This window comes from Passer montanus, unplaced genomic scaffold (genome assembly GCF_014805655.1).
Source record: "Passer montanus isolate IOZ18808 unplaced genomic scaffold, ASM1480565v1 scaffold11, whole genome shotgun sequence".
NCBI lineage: Eukaryota > Metazoa > Chordata > Aves > Passeriformes > Passeridae > Passer > Passer montanus.
The window spans coordinates 881587-907142 of record NW_024357613.1 but is presented as its reverse complement, the minus strand read 5'-3'; the positions used below and the strand labels follow the sequence as shown (position 1 = coordinate 907142).

General features: G+C 40.1%; 1 protein-coding gene across 2 annotated transcripts in view; it reads right to left on the bottom strand.

Annotated features, from left to right (window-relative positions):
* The window catches only part of LAMA4 (laminin subunit alpha 4), a 101338-nt gene extending 83734 nt beyond the window's left edge, over positions 1-17604 (bottom strand). For both annotated transcript variants that reach the window (XR_005629816.1, XM_039729224.1), the window contains exon 1: positions 16984-17604. Coding sequence is in view for 1 of the 2 variants with exons in the window: in XM_039729224.1 (XP_039585158.1) it covers positions 16984-17184 (201 nt within the window). In the remaining variant the exon portion in view is untranslated. The remainder of the gene's footprint in view (positions 1-16983) is intronic.
* Between the last annotated feature and the right edge of the window lie 7952 nt (positions 17605-25556).

Here is a 25556-nt window from a genome sequence, read left to right as displayed (position 1 = left end):
AGGTCTGGTCAGGATAGTAAAAGTGAACACAATCTGGGCACAGCTGAGACTGATGAACTCACGGGCTCATGATGAAATGAAAATTAACTGAACTAACATGATGTCCCAGATCTATCTGCAAAAATACAAATAAGTTCTATCCTGTATTGCAAACACCATGTTTTGTGTAGAAGGGTGATTTTTGATGGCAAGAGGAAAAAATGCACATTTTCTTAGTTTCTGGCAGCCTCCATAGGTTACTTCTTCATATGCCAAGAGGTTAGATAAATCACTCTAGAATAATTTATGATATGCTATTCAAGTCTTAGAAACTGGTCCTGATCATGTTCTTTTAGCCTTCAGTGGAAAAGAATATAATTCATTCTCATTATCTGTCATGTGGTTTTGCCCAAGTACATACACAGCTATCTCTGGTTAAGCTGACATACCACACTTTGTTTACTTTCTTTATATTGATGAAATTTAATTTGCCATATAGTTTAATCTTGAAAATATATTTGTGCATTCCAGTTTTCATTTTTTGCAGTCTGATCTCTTCTGTAAAGGTGGTATAAATATTATAAAAAGACATAAACCAAAGGAACTCATAGTTTGAGGAGTGTGAAATCTGGCCTGAGAGGCTATCTCTCAATCAAAACATTTATGGAGAACTGTCACACATATTGTAAATTATTTGAATAATAATGTTGATCACTTGACATTTATTGATTAATAGCTTTGGAATTGTAGGACCCTTAGAAAAGTCCCCATTGTCTCTTATGAAATGAAAGAAAAGAAAGAAGAAGAAAAGAAAACAAATTCTACTTGAACATTATGAAGCTCTGCTTCAGAACACAGGGAAAAGAAAAGTGTTGCTCCTCTGATATAACAGGCATCATATCAGCCATAGATACCTATAAAAGTAGGACACATGGATAATTTAAGTCCATGTTTTCAATGCATTGATGAAAACAATCAGACAAATTGAGTGGAGCAATGTCTCTTCTTGGCAGCTTGACATGAATGTGTAATGTTCACCCATCTGGAAGGAACAGTTTAGAAAAACAGAGGTTTTGGACTCAAAGTTATATCAAGTCTCTGAAACTCTGTATCTTTTACCATACAGAGATGAGTGAATACTCAAAACCACCTCCATTCATTTTAAAGTCTTTGTCCCTAAAGCAGAGACCAGTCTGCTGGAAGTACATGGCATTACCATGGAAACATCAGCACTCTGCTCCTTGAGGACATTTCCAAACTCAACCAAAGCATGCTTGCTTTTGTTTATTTGTCTTTATAGGCAGTATTTGAAACTGGCAGCTACAGTTCTGAGGCCTTTTTGAAGTTTGTTTGCTTAGGCCAACTTGAGATAAATAGCCTATTGCCCTTCCTAAAAATAAAGATGTTTTCCTGCTTGAATATCTCCAGTACTTTCATTTATGCAATTGTTTATTAGAAATAGGAACATAAGAGAAACAAGTCTGAGAAAGCAGTCCTCTACTGTACATTTGATGTTATTTCAGTTTCTCTGGCTTCCTCAGAACAGGCAGGACTCTTTTCCAAAGAGATTGCTGGTTTTGATCACCTATAATAGGGACTTCACTTTCAATCCCCAGCCAAGAGCTCACAGAAATCTTGCCAAACATTCAGCACTCAGCAGGTCTCACCCAGCACGTCTGTGTGAGCCCTGAAGGCAGTCCCAGGCTGAAGCCCCGAGGAGCTCTGTGCCCCAGGTGCTGTGCTGAGCTAACACAGCTGTGGCCGTGCTGGTGCGAGGGTGTGCTGGCCTTGGCAGCTGCGTGCCTGTGTAGGGAGACTAAACCACAGCAAGCTGGGAGTCATCCACATGGAGACTTCCACAAGGGATGCCATGTGGCCAGAAGCCAGCTGGACACCCGCTGTATGGTTTGATTTCTTGTATACGGAAACATATCTAAATTTGGTCAGCTGTGCCTGCTGCTCTCTCCTAACAGCACAGAGGGGTGTGGAGGGCAGTTTGTGTGTAGATGCCAGCTCTGTATACAAAGTCTGTGAGATGAAGCCTATTGCACATGTCAGATGTGCTGTGCCTTGTAGAAGTGCCCAGGCTGCAACAGCTATGCCACAGATCTGGCCAATATCGTTTAAACAGTCTTACAGTAAATGCCAACCAGAAGTATAAAGTCTCCTTAGAGTCTGTTCCACAAGTCAGTATATTCAGGTAGAGAAAGTGGATGGATATAAAGGAAATCTTGATGTCTGACAGACCCAACCAATTCTCTACATATGTTGCAGGGAAGATCTAGCCTAGAAAGAAGAATGACCCCATTTTAAGGACACTTTCTGGGTCCTTCCAAACGGCACACAAAAAATACTGCTTTGCCAAATTGGGATGTAAATATACAAAGTGTTTGAATCCGTGGACATCCTGTCTTAAAACCACTCTGGGCAGGCACAAAATCTATGGCTTATCGTGCTTGGAAATCATTAACTACAAAACTGTCTTCTTTACCTTGGACAGATATACAAATATGCTTCTGGTATTTCATTCATCAAAAGATACTGAGGACAGCAATGTGACTTTCACATCTGCTTTTCAGCTTGGGATATAATTGACTTCCAGTGCATTTAAACATGGATTTTTAAAATCCAGTCTTCCAGTTGTAGACTGATAGTAATTTGACTGCTTCTTGCTCTCTGGGAGCAAACTAATAGACATTTCAAATTCCTCAGGTCAAAGACGTTATTCATAAGCATAGACACAAGGATTTCGTTCTTTTTCAGCCTGCTGAGAAACTTTATGCAAACAAAAAGAGCTGTGATAACACTGCATCCCACTCTCCTGACCCTCCTGCCTTTGGTGACCTGCAGAAAAAGCCTCTCTCCCTTTGTTGCCGAAATATAAAATCCAGCAGATGGACAGAATGCACTGTGTGCAACTCCAGCTCGGTGTCAGCCTCTGTACTGGTGTGCAGCACACTCAGGAGCCCTGACTGTCTTATGCAGCCAACATGCATTTTATTGATCACAGAAAAGGTGCTTAACTGCTGGAGGATAAATTTTGGGCTGAGAATTCAGTATGTGTAGTTTTTATGAGTATATTTTCACTGCATGGGGTTCCAGAAGAGTGTGGGTACAAGAGGACGGACAAGAGTTAAGTGGGGGAAAAGGATATACTTATATTTGCTCTACAGGGCCCTGCTGCTGGCTGAGACATGCTGGTTTTTGCTGTGGTCCCAGAGGACTGGATGGACTTGCATTTTCACTAGAAAACCAGTGAGCTGCACTTGCTGCATAGGGTCAGCAGGCAGGAAAACCTGAGCCCATCAGGGGTTGAGTTTACCAGACTGATAAGGTGTTTATTAATTAATGTGCTTTGGTGCTCTTCACACCTAGACTTTTCCACATTTTTGGATGAAGATCTCAGTGGTGCCAGCTCACTAGTTCTTACTGAAAATGCTTTGGGACAAAATATTGACTATAGTGGAGAAACACTACTGAGAAAATTTTGGGATGCATTTAAAGTTAGAACTATGCTGGTTTTATGTGTGCCCAGGAGACAGTACATATTTTACAGGTACATGTTCGATATCTGAGCAGTGTGCCTCAGCAGGTAATCCATCTTATTAATTTGGCCTCGCTAACCATGAAAGGCTGACTCATCACATTTCTTAATTAGGAGATAAACAATTCACTGAACACCAGACGCTTCCAGATGCCTCTGGATGGTTCCTGATTCCCATTTTCCAAAAGAGTAGGCCCATGAGAGATAACTGCATGAAAACAGTGCCCATAATATTATTTTTCTATTTTGAATATTATTTTTCTATTTTGAATATTGTTTGGCATTGCTCCTCTTCTTCACAGTTTTTGCTCTCATCTCTTTAACACGTGAACACCAAACTGTTCACAAGATTATCAGCAAATGCCATCAAAAAAAGCAAAGTAAAGCTATGCATTTTTTCACATAATACCCTGTAAGAAAGAAGTTTGAGACAGTGATCTTTGCCTCTCAACAGCTGAAATGGTTGAGATAGCAGATGGCTGTATTGAAACACTGATTTTTATTGCTTCTCCAACAATGCCAACCATGGCAGGGGGGTTGGGATTACATGAACTTTAAGGTCCCTTCAAACTCTTAACATTCCATGACTCTATGATCTGGGGGATCCTGAAGTATATAACTCAGGGTAGAATTTGTCTAATTAAATTTTCTCTGCTTTGTTGTGTTCTGGTTTTTTGAGACACAAGGGAGAAATAATTTCTAGAAGGTGTCCTTGGCCTCTTTATATACGAGTACTTGATGACAGCTCTGATATGGTTCTGACTGTCATTCATACTGCTGCCACATTTTTACAATAATAACTATGCAGATGTTCATAACTTGTTTAATTTCTTCTAGATGTTGTGTTCCCAAACTTTGTATGGACTTGAATTTGCCAAAGTATATTTGTGCAGTTATAATTTCCTCAGAAGCACAGCGAGTACTTGTATCAATGAGGGGTTTGCTGCAGAGAGTATTTTTCAATAAGGCTGTTGAGGCATTGATCAAATCCATGGCTCCTCAGTTTGTATTTATAGCTCACCCTAGCTTTTATTTATAGGTTACCTTTTAGTCTTGTCTATATTATATGTCTCTCTTGTTGGCAACGAAGCTTGAATATCGTTTAAACAGTCTTACAGTAAATGCCAACCAGATGAGATGATTGTTCATTGGCCCTTCTTGGGGGAGGCCTCGGTGCTTCTCCTGGGCTGTATCTATTAATGGAGCAACTGAACATTACACTGAAGGGTTTGGATCTCCACCTGCCCCCACTGGCTCTCACAGCCATTCTGTTGTTGCCCTGTTCTATATTCACGCTTGTGTCCTCCCTGTTCTGCTTTCCATTTGTCCTCCTACTTCTCCTATTTTTCTATCCCTGCCTATCCCTGCACCTGGTCCCAGCCACTCACCCACTTTATTACATATGATTCACCTCTAATCTACAAGCACCTCCACAGCAATAGTTTCATTAAACTGTTCAAATATTCCTTCTCACTGAACATCAAAGAAACTCATCACCTTGTTACCGTGCACGAGCTGCTCTCTTTCTCTAATTATGTTCATAAGAATACTGGGACTCAAGAAAATGCATTCTTCTGCTCATGTCTTGTGTGACAATGAACATTACTCTTTCATTCAGTTCCTCAGTCAGTAAGATAGAATAATGACCACAGCCATGCAGAATCACAGAACAGCTGAGGCTGGAAGGGACCTCTGGAGGTCAACTGGTCCAAGCAGGGCTGCCTAGAGCCAATTATCTGGGACTGTATCCAGATGTACCCAGTGTAACCCATGGCAGAGCACACAATGTAATCCCAGTGTCCCAAAAGTACCCACTGTACCCAGCAGTGACACTCCTCCACAGCTTCATGTCCTTTGAGAGAACTGGTCAGAACCACCAGGAACACTGAACATTCTGATGTGACCAGACATTTCCTGTAGTTGTGTTTTCCTTGTTCCAGATGTCTGCAGTGAATGTAAAGCAGTTTCTGGACCCAAGACTTTTCTTAATGCAGTGCTGAAAGAATGTTTTTGGCCTTCAGCTAAACAGTCATAGTTTGAAGACATTTTGATATGTACACAGCACTGCTTGGCATTGTGCTGCCTTCCCCTTTTTCCCACAATTCTTTCTTAGGGCTAGACCTCACTCTTCTATTTGAGGGTGACTTTTATGAGTGATTTACTGCCAGAGCATACCAGATATATGAAAAGGATTAGTCAAAGACTATAGAGAGAAAGATCTACAGTTCAGTGATAAAATTTCCCATGAAAGCTTCAAAGTAACTTTGTATGGGAACTTTTCAGATATTTGAGGAAAATCTGTTTTTTTCATACAAGGAAGGAAACATGAATATGGAAAAATCTATTTGATATAGTTGTTTATTTAAAATATCACCTGTGGCATTTGTTTCTGTTAGATACAATGATTAAAGCATTTTTCTCTTATAAAAAAAAATAAAATATTAAGAACAGGAGCTCTTACTCAAGGTACAAAGACCATTAATTCTGCTGGTAACTTCCCTTTATCTGTCCTATTATTTTCTCTTAATTTATTCCATGCATCTTCCTAGATCAGGTCTTGGCTAAGGAGGAAATTTCTGTAAGTTTTTCCAAGACTGAGGTAAACTATAACTAATTTTAAAAATAAAATGCCCTGGTGGTGCCCTTTCACAGCATTGTCATGGCTCACTCTAAGTTATCATTTAAAGAAATAAATGGACTTTAAATTCCCAGACTGTGAGTAATAAATTCAAGATTGCCTTTGTACTTGGACATATAAATCCCTACGGAGTGACATTTCAGAAGGATCTTTGTCTTCCTCTGGAGAATGAGGCCCTCAGAAGTTAATAACTGACCTGTTGGCCAGACAAGTTCTACCATCAAAGTAATCATGGAGACAGATAGAAGTTCTGCTATCCAACATGAGGTACCCCAAAATGTGCAGGCAAAAGTGGACATCTGCTCTGCAATTTTATTTATTCTCTGTTGATTTTTTGCTAAATTTATCTGAGCTTTGAAGCCTTGCAAACTAGAGAATTAAAAACAAACAAGTTTGTTCCCCAGCTTCCCCTAGGCCTCCAAGCTCTATTTATAATTTCTATAAGCCTTCATTACCTCTGGTCTACAGTATCAAATTCTTCTGAACAAGAAAGGTCACATTCTAACTATTATTACTGAAGAAATGAATTCAGTGTGTGACATCACAGCTAGACAGTTAATTACTGCATTTAATAGGACACTACAGCTGTTAGGGAACTGTCTGCATGCAAAAAGCCACTCTGTATATTTACCATTTCAAAGGCAGAAACCTCATGCAAATTAGCCATTTGCAATTTCAAATTTATTTTTAAAACTGTAAACAATCCTGAGAGGAACACATTTTTTAGCTTAGTCTCCAAATCAATGTTTATGATAGTTTTATAATAAGCACCCTGGTGTACTCCATTGAATCCCTATATTGTTCTTTTAAATTTGTGACATTGTTAACTGTGAAATATTTATTACTTCCAGTGTTCCATTGATGTTGTAAATTAGAAATTAACCAGAAGTTGGTGAAGAGATTTGGGCACAATGCTGGTAATCTTTTTTTATCCACTTATCTTGACAGGTATCTCAGTTCTAATTGCATGTAATGAGACTGCAAACTAAAGCAATTGTTGCACACTAACAAGGTTTCTGTTTCATTATTTAAATTACAAATATAAAAGCAAATTCTTTCCTGCTTAAATTGTCATTCAGTAGAGCCCTCAAATATTTTTGCATATTGTTATTTTTAAATGAAATTCTCACATGAGGTAGGTTTGATAAAAAAAACCCACGATGAGTGCATTTGCTATAGATCTGGGCAAATTAATGGAGTGTTCTGGATAAGTGATGTGAAAGGCTGATTAAATCTGCAGCAGTGTATTTTTGCGAATCTGAATAATTAGAATCTTCAGACACCAAAACAACAAAAAATAAAGCAGTGATGCTGGTTGTGAACATATAATATTTTTCAGTAAATGAACTGCTTAATAAGTGGCGAAACAAATGAAGCATTATTTTCTGTTCCCAGTGTCCTTTCTGTCATCCCCTGTGCATGGATCTCAAGATTGTTCCTTTTGGCCTGCATTCCCAGTGATGCTCCCACCTGAGAACACAGAGCTGGTCTGGAGCCAGGCAGACCCTGTCTGGCCAGTTTGCAGCTGCTAAAGAGTGTTTCTGATGATTTGAGTTTAGTCTGGTTTTCCAACTGTTGCTGTGTTAAGCAGCAACTAAACACTAGAAGTTCTCCATCGTTTATATATACAGAGGGGTTGAGCTCTGCTCAGAATTTACTGGAAAAGTTGTGATTGCCTTAAGGGACACAGGACAAGACACCAACTTCATAACTTTTTAACTTGAAAACTCCACTTGCTGACTTATCCATGACAATTTGGATTATTTATGTATTACCTGATGAGTTACCAACTCATCAGCCTCCAAAAGAGAAGTTTATTTCGGATGATAATAAAGGACATGTTATGAAGCTGGTGGAAACCTTCTTCTCAAAGCTTTAGGTGCAAAGATCAGAGATCACTAAAATTAAAACTAGTAAGACTGAAAATAGTTACTACAATTCTTGATAAAATCCAGCTAGCAGGAAGACACAGAAAAAATGTTACCTCCATTTCTCCCTATGGCATGGTAGAGCTGGCAGTCAGAGAGAGAGTGGATAGGGCTAATTGCACACGGGTAACCTCCAAACCAATAAGCAAAGCAGAGAATGGTGTGCAGCAAAAAATGGCAAGGAACCCTTTCCCCAGCCCACTGTCACTCTGTATTCTGGTTCCTTGGGTGGGCTTGTGTGTGCCTCCACTGCAGCAGTGACAGATTGATGGGGACTCCCGAAAACAAGAAACAGCTGAAAGCCAGATGGCTTTATGCAGAACAACAACATTGTCTATTACCTTGACTAAGTAACCGTATTAAATTTTTTTAAAAATTTCCTGTGTTGAAAAAGTTTCCAGACTGTTATCCCTTCCCCAGTTCAAGTGGAAAACAAACTGCCATTCAGCAACAGAGATGGGGTTGGATCCAACATAAACATATCTCAGCTAGGCATTCTCCATAGAACTGCACAGTCATTTTTTCCATATACAGTGGGAAAGACAAAGCCTCTGCTTAAAAGGCATTCTCTGAAAAGGGGGAGGGCTAAAGTGTTTTAGCTGTCTGGAAGCTGGCTAAGAATCAGATATTAATACCAGTCTCTAATTTACTTATTAGTACTGCCACTGAGTAAAAAACGTACTCTTACAAGATGCTTGCTGTTGGAAATAGAAAATCTGCACTTGAAAGGGTATCTGGTTGATTTTCCTCTTTCAAAAAAAAAAAGTTATTCATTTCACAGGAAAAGGGATAAACCTGTGTTGTTTCCTCATTAACCACCCTCCACCCAGTCCCCACTTACATGAAATGTACATTCTGAGTCATCGAGCCTCCCAGATAAGTGAGACATAATCAGTTGACAAACCACAGTACTCCCTGAGAGATTTACAGATAGAGACAAAAATTTTCAAGGGATGAAAAAGAAAAGTGGGCTTTAAAGCAAGTACTAATGTGTTTGTGGGACACTAATACTGAGAGGGTAAATTTCAAGCTTCAATTTCCTCCCTTACAGATTTCTAGTATTTCCTGGTTTGATTTTACATCTCTTTGAAATGTTGGAATCACAGCAGAGAGGAACATTGATCTGCTTGACCAATAGCCATAGCATCAATTAAAAGCCTGTTAGAAACCCAAGCCAATGTGAAAATCTTGAAAGATGAAGAGAAATAGCTTTCATCCTTCTCTGCCTCCCAAGGGTAGCCCAGCTATTGACAAGACAGCTGCTGGGGATGGCTGATGGGAACATCCCATGTTTCTGGTCAGTTCTCAGGCTTTCCCCCTGGATCATCTTAGCACTTTGCAAATGTGTGGGAAGAGAGTAAGACAGCTCAGCATGGTTAATTATGCATGCCATACATTCAGGATGAAGCTGGGCAGAGGCTGTGCTCTGAAAGGAGAGAGGAAAAGCCAGGGCTGGGGAGAAGGGGTAACCTGCCTCTATCTCTCAATGCTTGTTTCATCATAGACACTGTCTGATAATGAAGAAATAAATTTTCTGTTAGCTCCAAGTGAGGAAAGAATCAATGTATCAAGAGAAAAGCAATTTCTTTTCCTATCCATCACAGAAATCCATCACCAAACACCCTGAATTAGCTGCTGCCTTAGATACCCTGTTGAACCTCTGCAGACTATCCTTGCCATTGACTGGAAATAGAGAGCCACAGAAAACCACAAACTTGCAAAAGGCTGAGCAGAGTACCAAATTCCCTGACCTTACACCAAGTCTAGACCTCCAATACCTGCCCACATCCCCCTGAATGAATCTGAGCCAGGTGCTGATGCTCTGGAGACCTTGCCAACCCTCAAAGGGCCAGGCTGTGTTAGCCTTTCTGGGGCATGAAGGATTCTAATAGTCAGGGTAGGGAGGGTTATGTTATATTTTGTACCAGATTTTGTTTTTATTATTTTCTTTTTTTGGGTTCTGGATCTGGATAAATGCTTCCTTTCACAAAGTGCTTTTGAGGAAGAGTCCCTGGAGCCAGGAGTGGGGAGCACAGCATAAGGGTGAATGAATGGCAGGCTCTCTGTGGCTCTCCATGGGCTGTGATCCAGGCTCAGAGGTGGAAAACCACAGTAGGAAACCCTAGGACATACTGGCCTTGCATTAGCCTTGGCAGAAAAGTCTGCTAATCTCTTGCCACTTGGAAGGTCTTTCATAAAAGATGCATTGTAGGGTAGTAACAGGGTACCACAGAGCTCAGAAACTATCTGGTTTAGGTGCTGGTTCTATGTAGCTGCTTTTCCTGCTGTTACACTGGCAGCAATGGTCAAAGATTGAATGAACTAATTTTTATTCATTTTGTTGGGTAGGCAGAGTCAAACAGCGGTTCTGAGTATTACAGTTTTAGCTAAAAAGTCTACTTTTACAGAAGGTATTGAGAGTTGTTCATCCAGTTAGAGTATTTTTTTCTTTTTGTAATTATTAAATTATGTTTCAAATTAATTAAGCTGTGCCAATTGCTCTCATACTCCCTGGCTTCCATATGTTATGACCTAAACATTAACATCATAGTTGTTCTTACAGTCTTGTAATCTTGGAATAGTAATTTCTAAAATATTTTTCACAGCCCTCTCTCATTATTTGACTCTTGGATGCTGTGGGATTTCTTGTTGTTTTCTCAGAAGAGAAAAAAAAGGAGTTCTAGTATCCACAAAGTATTTATTTCAGGAAGATAACTATATAAAGAATTGCAAAATACAACCAAAAAAGAATGACAAAGCCAGATCATATTTACTGTATTTTAGTGAATCTATTTTCCTTGTCAAATACACACTTTTTGTATCCTGACTGACAGTTAGGAAAATCTCTTTGAGATTTTAATGACAAAGAATTAAATTTCGAAAACTTTGGAGCTCTAACAGCTTTGTGTATAATCCTGTTCAGCAGTTGTTGAATCTTGCATTAGGATGCATAACCCAAACATCCCCAGCTCATGGTGGTGTGTGAAAATGGACTGGGATGAGATCCAAACATTCAAGAGTACCAATTAAAATATAAAACCTGAAGGGTTTATATTTTGGTGTTTGAAATTGAAGTTCAGAAGTAAGCTGTAAATTATCAGTGCCTGCTTATATGTTACTCAGCAACTAGACTTCTTTTACACAGCTCTTGAACACTAGAAGCTCTAATTGTTATCAGTTTAAATCGGGCCAAATTTTCCTTCAGAAAGCAATTCTTTCATTTCTTCTCATGCCCTCTGGAAAAACTGGACTTTTAATTCCTTCCTTGCTTCCCATGTTGTGAATAAGAGTGGGCATAAAATGCCTTTTATTGGTTTTCACAGCCCAGAATAAGCTTTAGGGCACTTTGCTGGTACTTGCCCAAAACTTTGTGGGAATACACTGCAGTGGAGTTTAAATTTTGTTTTCTGGTGGGTGTTTTATACGTCTTCTTGAAATGGAGAAAACTTCCAGCTATGCATCTGCTCTGTCTTGTGCTTCCATTTGCTTCAGCCTCTTATGATTCAAAAGGTTTGGAGACTGGTGGCACAACTCCAAGCAGCTGATATTCATTAAAGTTTTGATGAGAAACTTAAGTTGGAATCACAAACATCTGCAGTAAAACTTCCTCCCCACTAATAGATGTTTCTCAGAACATAACCTTGTTGTATCAGAAAAAAACAGCAGCTAGAATTCCAAATTTCCCATTATAGGAGTTAACCCAACATAACCTCAAGGGTCTGAAGTGAATTAATTTAAAGATCTGCTTTTTTAAAGTATATGCAGTTCACATTAGCTTTAAAGAATATAAAGGTTCTTGTCAAGCTAAAACCCTTTTTGGCTCACGCCTCAGGATTAGGTCTTCTGCTGCTTCTTGTAGTACTAGCTTGTTTTGAACAGATGAATTCTAAGTAAGAAAGGATCAAATTGTGCTTTCTCTCAACAGTTTGCAAGATTTTCTGTTCCAACCATTTTGGGGGAAAGGAGTGAAGACAATTTGGTGATATTTTGAGTCTTTATTCACAAGTGGCTGAGACTTATGGTTCCTGTCAGTTTATATATTTAATGTGAGCCATTTTAGAGAGGTGAGTTTGTCACAAGTCCCATGTTAATCACTGCTTATCACTTTAGAGAACCAGAAAGCAAGCATCTCAATGCTTTCTGTGTTTTATCAGCAGCTGCTGGTAAAAGTCAGGTGGGAGAAAAGGCTTGTCAAACATGTCCTTTTAACACACAAGCTCCATCAGATAACTTCTGCCTCTTACTTTCTCTTCTAGTAAATGGCTAATTTTGACTTGACCGTGATAATTGTTTCCTTTAAAGGACTTTTGCATCTCTGTCTTTCCCCTGAGCCAAAAACACTGATGCTGGAAACAGTTTTCCTCTTCCATCTGTCCAACAACATCATGCCTTCCTTCAGTCTGGGAACTGGCTTCCTTCCCTGTCCCAACTTCTTTTTTTTCTTTACTCTTAAGACTCTTGATTATCTCATTCTTGCTCTAATTTTTTCCTCTTCTTTGTCTTCCTTCTTTAATTTACTTCCTTTCCCACTATTTACTTCACTTCTTTCCATGGAGGACATTTGATATTATCTTTTTTTTTTGGCTTGGCAGATGTCTCCACGGAATGTCTCTCTTCCCTTTCTTCCTCTAATCCTTCCCACACTCATCTCCTATACTGGTCTCTGGCCTCTTGTAGTCATTTACATCAGAATGAAATGAATATTTTACTGGATGTCACCTTACATTCATTTTACATTAAGAAGATTGACAACAAAGTGTGGATCATGGAGAATAATTTGTGATACTCTCTAGTATTTGAAGTCTTGTACCATGTTTTACTCTCACCTTAGATGCTGTAAGAACTTTCTTCCTAATGGGAACAAAATCTACGCCTAGATAATTAAAACCATTATATCAGTGGAATTTACAAACACAAATGTTGACAGTAGCAGGCTTCAGACCCAAATGGTAATGTATGACTTGCCTCTTAGTTTAGAGGCATGTGTTTGACAGTGGGACATAACTGCTCTCAGAACTTACTTCTGGTAAGTTTTCAGTTTTACTGCTGTGCCTCACCAAACCTGGAAGTGTCTCACCATTCCCTTTCTTTCTGCTGTGTCCAAGCTAGTGAGTGGAACACTAAAACAAACAGCTCTGATATTTGCTACTTGCTTATCTGCTTTCATTTGATATCTGCATGTTTTAAGTACTCTTCTTCCATCTCTCACAAGTCTTCCTTATAAAATATTTTAATCTATCCTTTTCCTTGTTTGGAAAAACCAGTCTCCGACTTCACGTCACCAACTGCTGTTGGGTTGCACTGATGAGCTGGATCCAATACTCTGCACTCTTTTTCTCTCTGTCTCCCCATAGATATTAAGATTCAGCACTGTAATGTCTCCCCACCTCCCCTTATTATCTTTGTGAGCCAAGGAACTTATTTTCCTTAATAGCACACAAGTATTCTGAGTACTTAAGAGTGCTTTCCATATTGATCTGCCTCTTCATGGACAAACCAACACAACTGAATAAAATCTCCAGTGCTTAGTCACTTCTTAAAATAAAATTTTTAACTAACTTGTAGTTCCAACATAGTCATCTTCAGTTTCCAATTTTGCATATACCAATACCTTAATTTATTAGACTAACAGGCCTATTTTTTTTCTTGTGTATGTACTTACACAGTAACTTCAAATTTTTTTCTTAACCTCTCTCTGAGTTGGCAAATTGGATTGCAGAATCTCCCAGCTATCTTCAAACTCCTAACACTGTAATCCTTGTCATGATACTTTTCTGAATCATTTAAATCAATTTATAAGCTTTTTTTTTTTAAAAATAGAAAGCAGATATCTTATTTCATAGTGGTCACTAACAATGCCTCTTGTGTAGGGGACACAACGTTTCATTGTGTGGAATCTAGTCTGGCTTATTTAAACATCTACTTTAGCTGCTTCATAAAGCTGTCCTGAAACCAGAATCCAACAAAGTCTTTAAAGAGGAAGAGACTCCTTTGAGTGTTTCCAGGGACCACTGCTAGGAATTAGAGGCTTAAAAAATCTGCTGTCTCCACTGCTGTATGAGGAATTTGGATTTCTACCTGAAGACAGTCCATGATTCTGATTGAAACATCTAGGAACAATTTATGTGCCTAATTTAGGTGTTCTGGATCACATAATGATTAACAATGAGGGTACCAAGGTAGCTGACATTGCCTGAAGTCCAACTCAGACCCATGGTACTCTCTGTGCATGGATAGCACATCAGCATAGCATTAAGAATGCAGTTAGTTCTCTTCTCTTGAGAGGTTTTCATCCAAATCCCAGATGAAAAAAAAAAGAAAAAGGCAAAGCTCCTCATTAACTTTAATTCTGATTTTTTAAACCATTTCTCCCAGTTCCTCCCAGTTTAGGGTTGCCACACATGGAAAAGGAAGAGGATTGGAAAGCTGAGAAACATTCACTAATACATATTTACACTAATTGAGATATCCTGTTCTTCAACAGGTTCATAATATCAAACTTTTACTGGGATTTAAGAGCATCCCACCAGTTACATCTTGGAAACTCCCACTGGCGCGTTCCATGTTGCAGCTGACTGTCACCACAGACCACAATGAAGCTCCATCTGTGGCTTTGTAACTCTGCCCTGTGAAACTGCCCCCTTTGTATAATTTGGCACTATTTGACATGACTAACAGCCTCTGTGTGCTCGGGGGAGCTGTAGGCCTGAGTCAATATTTAGACGAAGGAGCTGAATCAAACCGCGCTGTGTAAGGGAGTTTACTCTGTGGTTCACTGTGAGCTGTGGGTTAAGCACTCGTGCTTCAAAAGAGGCTATTTCAAATTCAAACCTGCTGGGATAACCCTGTTCCTGAGGCTGAGGAAGGGGAGGTGAGCTGTGGGATGGAGAAGCTCTTTGAGGACCAAAAGTAACATTCTTCTTCCTTGGATGACAGACTACCAAACTGTCATTCTCTGGCCCCTACACCAACCTCCGGCTTAAAGCCTGTTCCTCAAATCGTGTTACCAATCATACATGTGGATCAATGAGTAAGTGGGCTCTCACTGTTACAGAGCCATCTGTCCTATCCCGAAAAAGGCATCCTACTGGGCCTGGTCTCCTTGGAAGTTGCCATGGAGGTGAGGCCTGAAATATGCAGCAAGGGGTCCTGGAGTCCCTGCTTCTTCCTCATGAAACTATAGCGTTCTGCAGGCAAGAGCCTTGGTGTGATGATACCAGGCACAGTCATCCAGTTATAAAGTGGGATCCAGAGTGTAAGTGCTTCGTGGGCTGAAGTAAACTACCAGAGCAAGCACCAGTTATTGAGTCTATTATGTTGTCCTGAGCAAAACTTTAGAAAGGATTGAAATGGTTGAAGAAAATTAAAGTGTCATTCCCCTGCAAATGTCCAATAGATCTCACAGTGCTTTCCCAAGATAAAATCTAATAGATGTACATGAAAAAATGTGAACTGTGTCTTTGGGAAAACCATATTATACTATCATAACAAGAAAGACTAACAATCACTTATGCTCATTATCCCATGAAAAGCAGCTACAAAACCCATCCAGCTCTTAAGTCAGGCATTTCATTGAGGGACTTTCCATGTTGTAAGCAACAGGTGGCAATGCAGCTTCTCGGGGCTGATCTGAGGCCAGAGGAGAAAATCTGCACATCCCACACCATGAAGCCTGTCCAAAAACTGGGATGGCTCCTGAGAGTCCTTATGCTCAGCAAAGCAGGGTTTAACCTTCAGTTTTCTCACACAGGTCATGTTTCATGAGGACTCTCTGGCAGGGTGGGCAGGCGTTTCCTGAGGCTGTCCAGCTGCTTGGAGCAGGGGAATGAGCTCTGCCCTGCCCTGCAGCAGCAACCCTGTCTGTCTGAGGGCTTTATGCACTTTTTTCCATGGCTGTTAATTCTGGCAAGTGGAGGATAGGTGGAAAATCAGCCGTGTGATATTGGAGATTGCGATCTTGATATTGTCACAGTGACACAGCTGTGTTAATCTCACCTCATTTTTGGAAGTTATGCTAGAAGAACTACTCTTTCCCTTCCCATGACCTTATGGAACTCAATTAGCCTCCAACTTTGCATCTACCACGCATGAGATATTACTGTGTTGTGTCCACCGTTCCACTTCCAACCTTACCCCACCCCCCCATGTATGCTGGAGTAATTTATTATTTCCTCAAGATGTATTTTTGAGTAACCCATTCCCTGTGCAATGTTGCTAAAATAAAGAATATAAATCAACCCCAAAATAACAGCGGAAAATTTTCCATTGTGAAATTGCTTCTCAGATAACTCTAATTTCATTTGTCACTAATCCCAAGCACATAATTTTTGTAACTTGAAATCTCTGCAGGTGTGTTCTCTGCAGGCAGTTTCCTAGACGCATTTGATTTATCATCCCCTGCTTTCACTGTGAAAACAAACTTCAGATTTTGGAGGTGAATGCCATTCAGAGGCAAAAGCACAAACTTCTACAGGACAGCATTTGCCATCAAAAGACAGACTCTTTCGGGAAATTTCAGTGAATTACAATTGCAGGAATTACAAGGCAAGCAGAAAATTGTTGTGACAATTAACTCTTGTAAAATAGCTCTGTTTGGACAGGCCTGTTTAGTTATGTTGGCAGGAAAGTCAGAGACATGCTAAGCCAGCTTCACTGCAAAGTACAGCAGCTGTCTGCTCACAGCAGGCAGGGCATGTGTACATTTTGAAGTCTGAACTGTATCTCTCCAGTCCCGAAACGCAGAATCTCAGACTACCTCCCCCCTCACCCCCAAATCCTCCTGTATCCCTTTAAGGCTCAAATGATTAAGCTAACGTTTACCAGATGGGAGCTTTGACACAGACAGGTGAAAACAGAAAATTGCAGACGCTAGAGAGAGAAGGGAATTACTGTACCTCAGCAAAAGGCACCCAACTTCCAGTAGCTACTGCCTGCTGCTGCCCTCTGATAACAGTGGCTTCTTGCGTGCTGACCGCTGAGCTACCTTCAATGTCAAACTGAAAAACGCTTCCCTCACTCGAGGCTGTGCTGGAGGAGAAGCATCTCAAAAAGAAAAATACAGGAGAAATGAGGGACCAGGCGGAGATCAAAGCCATTTCCTCCCCTTACATCCAGCAGTGGTCTTCTAGCGTCTCAGTAATTGTTTACCCTCTTCTGCAATCAGCCCCCCTTGGCTTAGTGGTGCCTCAGTTATTTTAACTTTCTTTCAGCATTCAGTTTCCAGATGTGGCACTTCAAGGCAGTCTAACCGGATCCCGATTTAAAAGAGGGGGAAAAAAAAGAAAGAAAAAAAAGGAAAAAAAAAGGAAAAAAAAAGGAAAAGAAGGGAAGAAAAATGCTTTTGCTGCCTCCCTCGTTCTCTCTCCGTGCCTGTGGCTCCTCTTTTTCCCCAGAGGCTCCAGCACAATAACATACAGATGGGCAGTGCTTAAGCAGAGTGTCAAACAGAGATTGTATTCCAGGAAAGCACCGCTAGCTCTCCAGCCACCTTATCTCCCTCTGTCAGGATACAGACTGACGCTCCGTTCAGTGCTCTGGCTTCCTTCACATGTTCACATCATTCCCTCTTTTACCTTTCGTGTGGAGACCCTCCCACTCAAACTTTACTGTTCAGAAAGTGAGGTCACCCTTTCCTCCCTCGCCACGCCAACCCCCCACAACTCCATCTGACTGCTCCAAACAAATCACTGACTCCCCTGACTGTTTATTTTTTAACATCTCCAGTTTATTCAGCAGAAGGCAGAAAGGTGCCAAATTTATTAAATAAAAACCCGCTAGACTAGCCATTCCTTATGTCATGGGGGAGGGGAGGCTGTGGGCTGGAGGAGGAGGAGGAGGAAGAGGAGGAGGGAGACAGCCTGGCTGTGCCATGGGCTAATAGGGCTAAGTGGTTTCTCTAACGTGCTTCATTCAGTTCCTTTCCCTCAAGCCCAGTTCTCAGCTTCTTGCTGGCTCGTGAAAAAGAATATCGTTCACTGCGATTTTGGAAAATGACTTCATTCCTCAGACTCATGAACTTTTATTTACAAAGAGCATCTTGTATTCCGTTTTCAAGACATGCTTTGTGAGGCCCTGGTAACAAGGCTTGCAGTGTGTAATGTGAAAGTGAACTGAATATGTTGCCCACAGCTCACTTCATTTTGTGACTACGATCTCAAAAAGACAAGACAGTAATCCTTGCTAGGTTTTGGGGTGAAGTCAGGGTATAATTATACTAATGTGCACTGCTCCAGACGAGGTCAGCACCCTGTCCATCAGTGGTCCTGAATGCAGGGAGTGTGGAATGACTGGCACCATTGGCCAGTCAGGCTTCTTTCTTAAATCTTGGCAGAAATTGGCTTACCAGGCTTCATTTTGAGAGTGGATTCCTTCTTTTTCCCTCCCTATACCCTTTCCTTTCTGGTTGAAGGTATTATCAACCAAGGAAGCAGCTAGTAGAGATTTAAGGCTAAAATGAAGACTTTTGGTGATCTTCCATACAGCTGTAGGCACAGTTTCGGACCCATAAATGCTGTACAGAGGGATAAGGAAGTTCACGGTGGAGAAACTCTGCCTGATTCAGAAATGGTGCAGCTGAGCAGGCAAGGCCACTCAAGCTTGTGGGCAAAGTATTCCCCCAGCAGAAAAGCAAATGCTATGTGACACGGGGGTATGAGGTTCAGGAGCAAGGTTAGGAGAAGGAAATAAAATATATAAATGGCAGCTGAGGGTTATTCCATCCTGAGAGGAATAGAAGCATTTCTCTGTTAGCTGAACCTGATCTGGTGGCAAGCACACAGTCCTTCCAGAACCTGAGGGTGAGATGTCATGGCCAGGACTTTTCTAATTCTTTCTGGTAATGGCAGTCCTGGAAATGGCCTGTAGCAGGTCTGAAGCAGGAAGCAGGAGACCAGGGAGTCTTCAGGCAAGGACTCCATGAGCATACCATTAGGCCTCCTGCTACAGGGGCAGCCTTGAAGGGTAAAGAAAGAGAACAAAACATCTTGACAATAAATGATAGAATGACAATTCTCATGGTGGCAATGGAGATTTTTAACTACCCAGTGAATTGTGCAGCAAATTGCCACAAAATGTGTGAGGAAAATTTTTTTGATGTTTTTTGTTTTTTGAAAAATCTGCCACCAACCAATCTTCTGTGTCTGCTCCCAGGCATTTGGCAGCAGGCTGGGCAGCTTGATAAGGCAGGTTTTAAACTGAAAGACCTGGGGGGTGATGTCCAAAGTGCAGTGCTCACAGTATTGAATCCAGGTGGGAATAAGCAGGCCAGCCACAGCAGAAGCAAATGCTCCTTAGCTGCCTCTCAAGCTGAGAAGCAGAAGGCCAACCACCTGAAGTGTGTGCATACCTCCTGCACTCCTCCTGGGAAACTGGCATGCTCCATTACCCCTCTGAAATGCCTGTGCACCAAGGCACGCAGCATGGGAGTAAACAGGAGGAGTTAGAGGTCTGTGAGCACTCGCAGGGCCATGACTTGGGTGCAGTTAGAGATGTGGTGGGATAGCTCGCATGACTGGGGTGCTGTCATGGCTGAACATGTGTTTTAATGAAAGACAGGCCTGCAAGGTGAGGTGGTGGAGTTGCTGTTTATGTGACAGACCAGATCAAATGGATGGAGCTCTGCCTGGGAGTGGAGTAAGAATGAATCAAGAGCTTATGAGAAGGAATTTACTTGGGTGGCACTGTTGTGGGTGTTTTCTAGAGGCCACCTGGTCAGGAGGAGGCAGCATCCTGGGCCTTGCTCAGTGCAGACAACTGACCGTCTGCACCCTGCACATTCCATTGAGGGACTTCCTTCAAGTGCTCATCTGCTTCACCAGAGCAAGAAATACCACTAGAAATGCCATTAAGGATGCTAAGATTACAAGTTCTTCAAGTAAAGTCTGTTTTTCTTGCACATACATAACAAGCAACCAAATGAACTTCAGAGTCTGATGAAGGTGTCTCACCTAGCAGGTTAATAATATTGCAAAATGCCTGAAACACATTTAGAGAAAAGAGCAAATATATTCTTAAAATGGGAAAAAGTTACAAAGTGAAAAAAAAGTGTTGCACATTGTATTTCTTTATGTAAAATTAGAAAAAAAATATTTGTATCCCTGTAGAAGAGTTCACCATGAAAATTTACAGCAGTTTGAGAGAGAAAATGCTGTAAATATTCTCAGGATCAAAATCCTAAAAGGAGGAAGGTGTCTGCTTAATATCTTTGTAAAATCCCAGACTGGCCTAAGGTGATAAAGATTTGAAAAATTTCATGTTGTGATTCTATATAACAAAAGAAATACAGATAACTTCAAATGGTGGAATTATTAAGTAGTGAATAATTTATTCTAAAGAAATACAAATAATAGAACACAGCTCACAAGATCTGTCTCCCCAAATATATTAGTCCCATACAATAAAAAATATGACCAAAGTCTTTTGAGCAGAAAATATTACATATTCCGCTAAATATCACTATACAGTGGAATAACTTGCTAAAAAACAACTGCTTAAAAAGCTGTTTTCTGCATTTAATTTTAAATACTTTAAAAGACTGTATTCATTTTTAAATAAATGCAGATTTGTGTAAAAAAATTTAAAAAAAATATGCATAGAGTGCTTATGAAATATAAAACTTTAAATAGAAATTTATACTGTGATAGACTTCCAGTTTCTTAATCTTTGGCTGAGATGATGCGGCTGTGTAAGCAGCCTGAGATTTGGAACAGGACTTCTTCAATATGGCAGGGTGCAGAAACAGGAGTTTCTCCTTCTGTTTTCACTGTATCATCTTCTGTTCTTTTTATGAGTTCTCTCTCCCATCTTTAACATTTGGTTTTGATTCACTGCGATAGACAGTAGAACTTGTGAAAGACAATAGGAAGAATCCAGCAGAAGGCTTATTACAAATAACATATTCCAAATTAACCAATCTCGAGCTTTTGTGTGTGGGCCACTGGTGGTTTGTCAGTTCCCAGTGGGACATCTGCAAACAGCCTGTTGAGCTCTAGTGCCAAATGTTACCAGTTGAACATTTGAGAATGTTGCATGGTGGTTCAATGGAAATGTTGACAGTTGATTGATGTTTGTCATGCAACATATTTCAGAACCACTGTTCAAAGTACCTTTCTAAAGGTTAGAAGACATTGGCAGCATGTCTTTGTATCATCAAATGAATTATCTACAGTCAGAAACCTGTGGCAATTAAGGGGCATCAAACAAAAATTTCTCTTTGACAATTTTTGCCAGAGAGAGATGCTAATATAATTATAGCTATGCAAATAAAACATCACTTTTTAAAACTTATTTCATTTGTTTTGGATTATGTCATTCTAGGAGAAGCCTCTGTTTGCAGGTGGAAGGTAGAATTTATGCTGTAGGGCTCAAAGATGTCATACCGTCAGACTTCAAGTGGTTTCATATCAGGTTGGCAATTTGCTCTATGAATTAAGGTCAAATTTCCAGGTATATTTGGCTTCCTGCGAGGGTCTCCGAGCCCCTGCCAGGGCTTTGAGACATCCAGGGCATCCAGAGATGTCCTGGGTCCCGACAGTACACCTGGTGCAGGGAGATGTAAACATGTTCTTTGTTTCTTTGCCATACTATTTAAGGGCATCAACTAATTATTTTCCCACATGAAGACATTTTACAGCCAACAGTTCTTATCCCTCATGCTATTAGTTACTGGCAACACCGGGATTTGGTTCATTCTACGTTGCTTACAACCAATCTCATAGTGTTTCTGAGCCACAATGCTTGTCACTGCCCAATTTCTCCACTATAAATCTTCAATTAAGCATGCCAAAATGTTGCTAATCTGATGGAAATGTAGTACTAAATTCCTTAGTATTACAGTATTAAAGACAACATTGTTTACCAAGAAAGATATCTGAAGGTTTCCATTTCCAGAGTGTAACAGGGAAAGAGCTGCCTCTCTCTCTTGCTAAAAGCCTTCTCCTTGGCAACTGTATGAACTTTACAAGATTAGGAATGAACCACAATACATGCAATACTGCAGATAACTGGAAAAACCCAAGCTACACTGGTTGACAGAAACCAGTCAGATTTAGAGTAATGCTTTCCCAATCCAGTGTCCTCTCCCCAGAGGTAACTAATAAGTAATAACAACATTTTCACAGTTTTTCAATATGAAAGTCTTTCAGTACTTCTGGTAATTTTAACAGTCTTATCTGAACCTCCAGGTACTCTTGCTATACCATTATTCCTGTTGAATGGCTTGAACTATAGATGTGCTATGCTACCATTCATGATAATATCTACTTAATTCCTTATGAATTCTAATATTCTGTATACTTCTGAGACAGCTTTTCTAGCAAATTGCTTAGAGGTGAGTAAGAGGTGTTAGCCTAACTTCAATTATAGAAGGGTGCATGAGAAAAGAAACCACCATCATATGTAGTGTTGCATAAATAGCAAAGACACTCAGGTGTTAAACAGTGAACTAGAAGAGGTGAGATGAAGGTGGTATTTGCAGGGATGGAAGCCATGCTTCTTGTCTTTTGAGGATAAACAGTTGAATCTTTTAATTTCCTGTTACAATTCCCATCCCATCTTGCTGTGGCAAGAGAACCAAGATTCCTGACCCAGTGTTTTGTTCTGACATTTTGTCTTGCACATCCAGAACCTAATATTTCCAAATGGTCTCATATAAGTTCTGGGCTTGTCTACTTATCTGTTAAGATAAAATTAGCCAAGACAAATCAATTCAGTCTGTTATAGCCAGCAAAGTGACAACTTTGGTAGAACAAACCAAAATGTTATGTGAGAGTTTTTTTTTTTTAAAAACTATTTTTTACAATGGAATTTGCCCTAGTTTTATCAAACTTGTTTGTAGGTTTGTATGAGTCTGGAAGGAATTTGATTAGGAGGAATAGGATGAGTATGTTTTGCCTGTAGATGAGGACAGTGCTTAGTATCAGTATAAATATCAGTATCAGTATCATTGATGGAGAAAGAGGTGGCATTTTAGCATAGCTTGTAGTTTATTTGAGTTGTTGACAGATTTTATAGATAAAAGCAACACACAGAAGAGAATAGGTGGCCCTGACTAACAATTATCCTGCTAAGATAAATCCTTCTATTAAAGTGAAGACCTGTCCCAAACTTTCTTTATGTTTTTTCTTTTTGCTCTTCTCCTTGTAAATATTCTCCAAATCTTCAAAAAGGTACTTAACTTGGTAGTTCTTCATAATGCCACTCGTGTCCTTACTGCCCCTGAGAATTTATTGGCAAGTCCCCAAACCTACAGCAGTTCCTTTGTGAGGCTGCTCTTAGTTGAACGGCTCCTCCTGTTGACTGTATCTTGACTCCTTCACTGAAATCTTGGACACAAGGGGCTAGCTGCTCTTCCTGGTCAAGACAGGAAGGGTTTACTCTAACAACAACAAGACCAAAGAAGATTAAAGCAAAAAAATCCCAAAACTACTTACTTTATATACTATTACTTACAAGCAGATATTCTCAACTTGTTTGTGGTACTCATACTCTGATTAACTGACATAGTGCACTCCTCCACAGTGTAGCATTTCCCCATGCATTATGCTTTGACCTAAGCTGGCCTCTTTCCTCTCTGTCTGGAGTCTTTAGACATTTCCCTTTCTCTCCCAAATTGTTTGTTTAATTCAAGCTGCATATCACTACTTTTTTTTTAAAATTCATTCTCCCTCCTGGGAATCTTCCCCACCCTTCCTCATCAGTTGTTTGATCATAATAATGGAACATTGGCAAAAGAAAATAGTTGCATAAAAATCCACACTGAACTTTACAACCCTTGTAGAAGTGCCCATAAAACAGCTTTTCAAAACTGAAAAAAAAAAAAAGTCACGCCCAAAAGACCAGATCCTGGAAAACTGGCTAACAACTTTCCCAAATCCAACACTGCTTAACTTAGCCTTGGATATAAAGTCATACAAAAGTACATATTCTGGCTCACTGCCAAAATACTTCCCATGGATCCTCCTAGGTCAGCACAAAGAAGAAATTGTCTCAGATCCCTTCAAGTTTGTCCTCTTTACTCCAAGGAATATGCTGGTGGCTAAAAAGGAGCATGTTACCTGCAGCTGACAGCAAAAATGTGATCTAACAGAGAGCTGAAGCAATACTGAGATCATTAACATTTTAACTAAGCCAGCAAAGCTCTTGGTGTAACTTGTTTTCTGGCAAGTTTGGTGGGTTTTAAAGCCTCCTCAAAACTCTGAACTTCCCCTGGCATGTCCCTTTGTGCTAGATGGAGCAGAGAGATAGCGGACTTGCAAGAACATTCTCTTCCAACCTAGCATGTCCCATAGGAGGGCATCCCAACACCAGCCAGCTCTGTGCTCAGTCATTCCCTTTTTAAGCATTGCACCAGTTTTAAAATTGCTCTGTGACAGCAGTGCTTGAAAGTCAGCCTTAGTTACTTGCATAGCAAGCCTAAAATGCAGTCAACAACTTTTCTACTCTTATGGGAAAATGAAATGTTTCCCTATAACACAAACAGTTCAGCAAGTCAGATCCAGACTTACATGTCTTGATTGATGTATCACACCTATTACCTGTCACTATAATCTGATGGGGATATTTTAAAATCCTTGGTTTCTCTAGTTCTGTGGTGTTTTTGTTTTTTTTTTTTTTTAAGTGGAGAGACCTGTGAAGGTGCTTTGTCTGAGATTATTGGTTTTAGATGCTAAAATTACTTCCCCTGAATGGCCCAGTAAGCAAGGAGGAGGAATAAATTTTGATTGCACTCTGCCACCTGTATTCCTGACAGCTTAATTTGTTAATGTCAAGTCTGCAGGCACTAAATGAATGCTCATGAAAATCTTGACTATCTGATGAAGGGCACTGGCTAGTATGATGCAATTAGCTGAGCTCACTGATTATGATGGACAGCTGGAGCTCTCTGAGTTTTTCTGAAAGAGCTTAATCAATGGCATCAGAATAATAGAAGCTCTCTACATGAGAAAGGCGATGAACTAAGGCATTAAATCAGATTTTTTTAAAATGGCTGTGTTTCTTATACTTCCCATTTGGCCTTGACATTTAAGTCTCAACCACAAGTGAACATAACTGTACTGCTGATTTCACTGCAATCAAAACCAGTTTTAATTTGCATAATAAGCTGAAAGTTTTTGTTTAAAACTAAGACCTACATTAAAACCTCCCAAAAATTCTCACGCTCTATTGCAGGAATTTCATATTTTCTTTTAAAAGCAAGGGTGATGAAAATTACTTTCATGTACAGTAAACACTGTTTTTCAGAATTTTTAAAAAAAACTTTTTTTGTACTTTTTTGTTATTTTCACCCTGGCCAGCTGATGAATTCGTTAGAACAGCAAAACAATTTCCTTTGACAGGAGGCACAATACCGGCTCCCCCTACTTGTCTATTAGCAACAGAGCTGGCTGAGCAGCTGTCCCTTGTCCCACTGCCAGGGAATGCTGACAGCAACAGCTACACCATTTCAGCTGCTAGCTGGCTCCATAGCAAG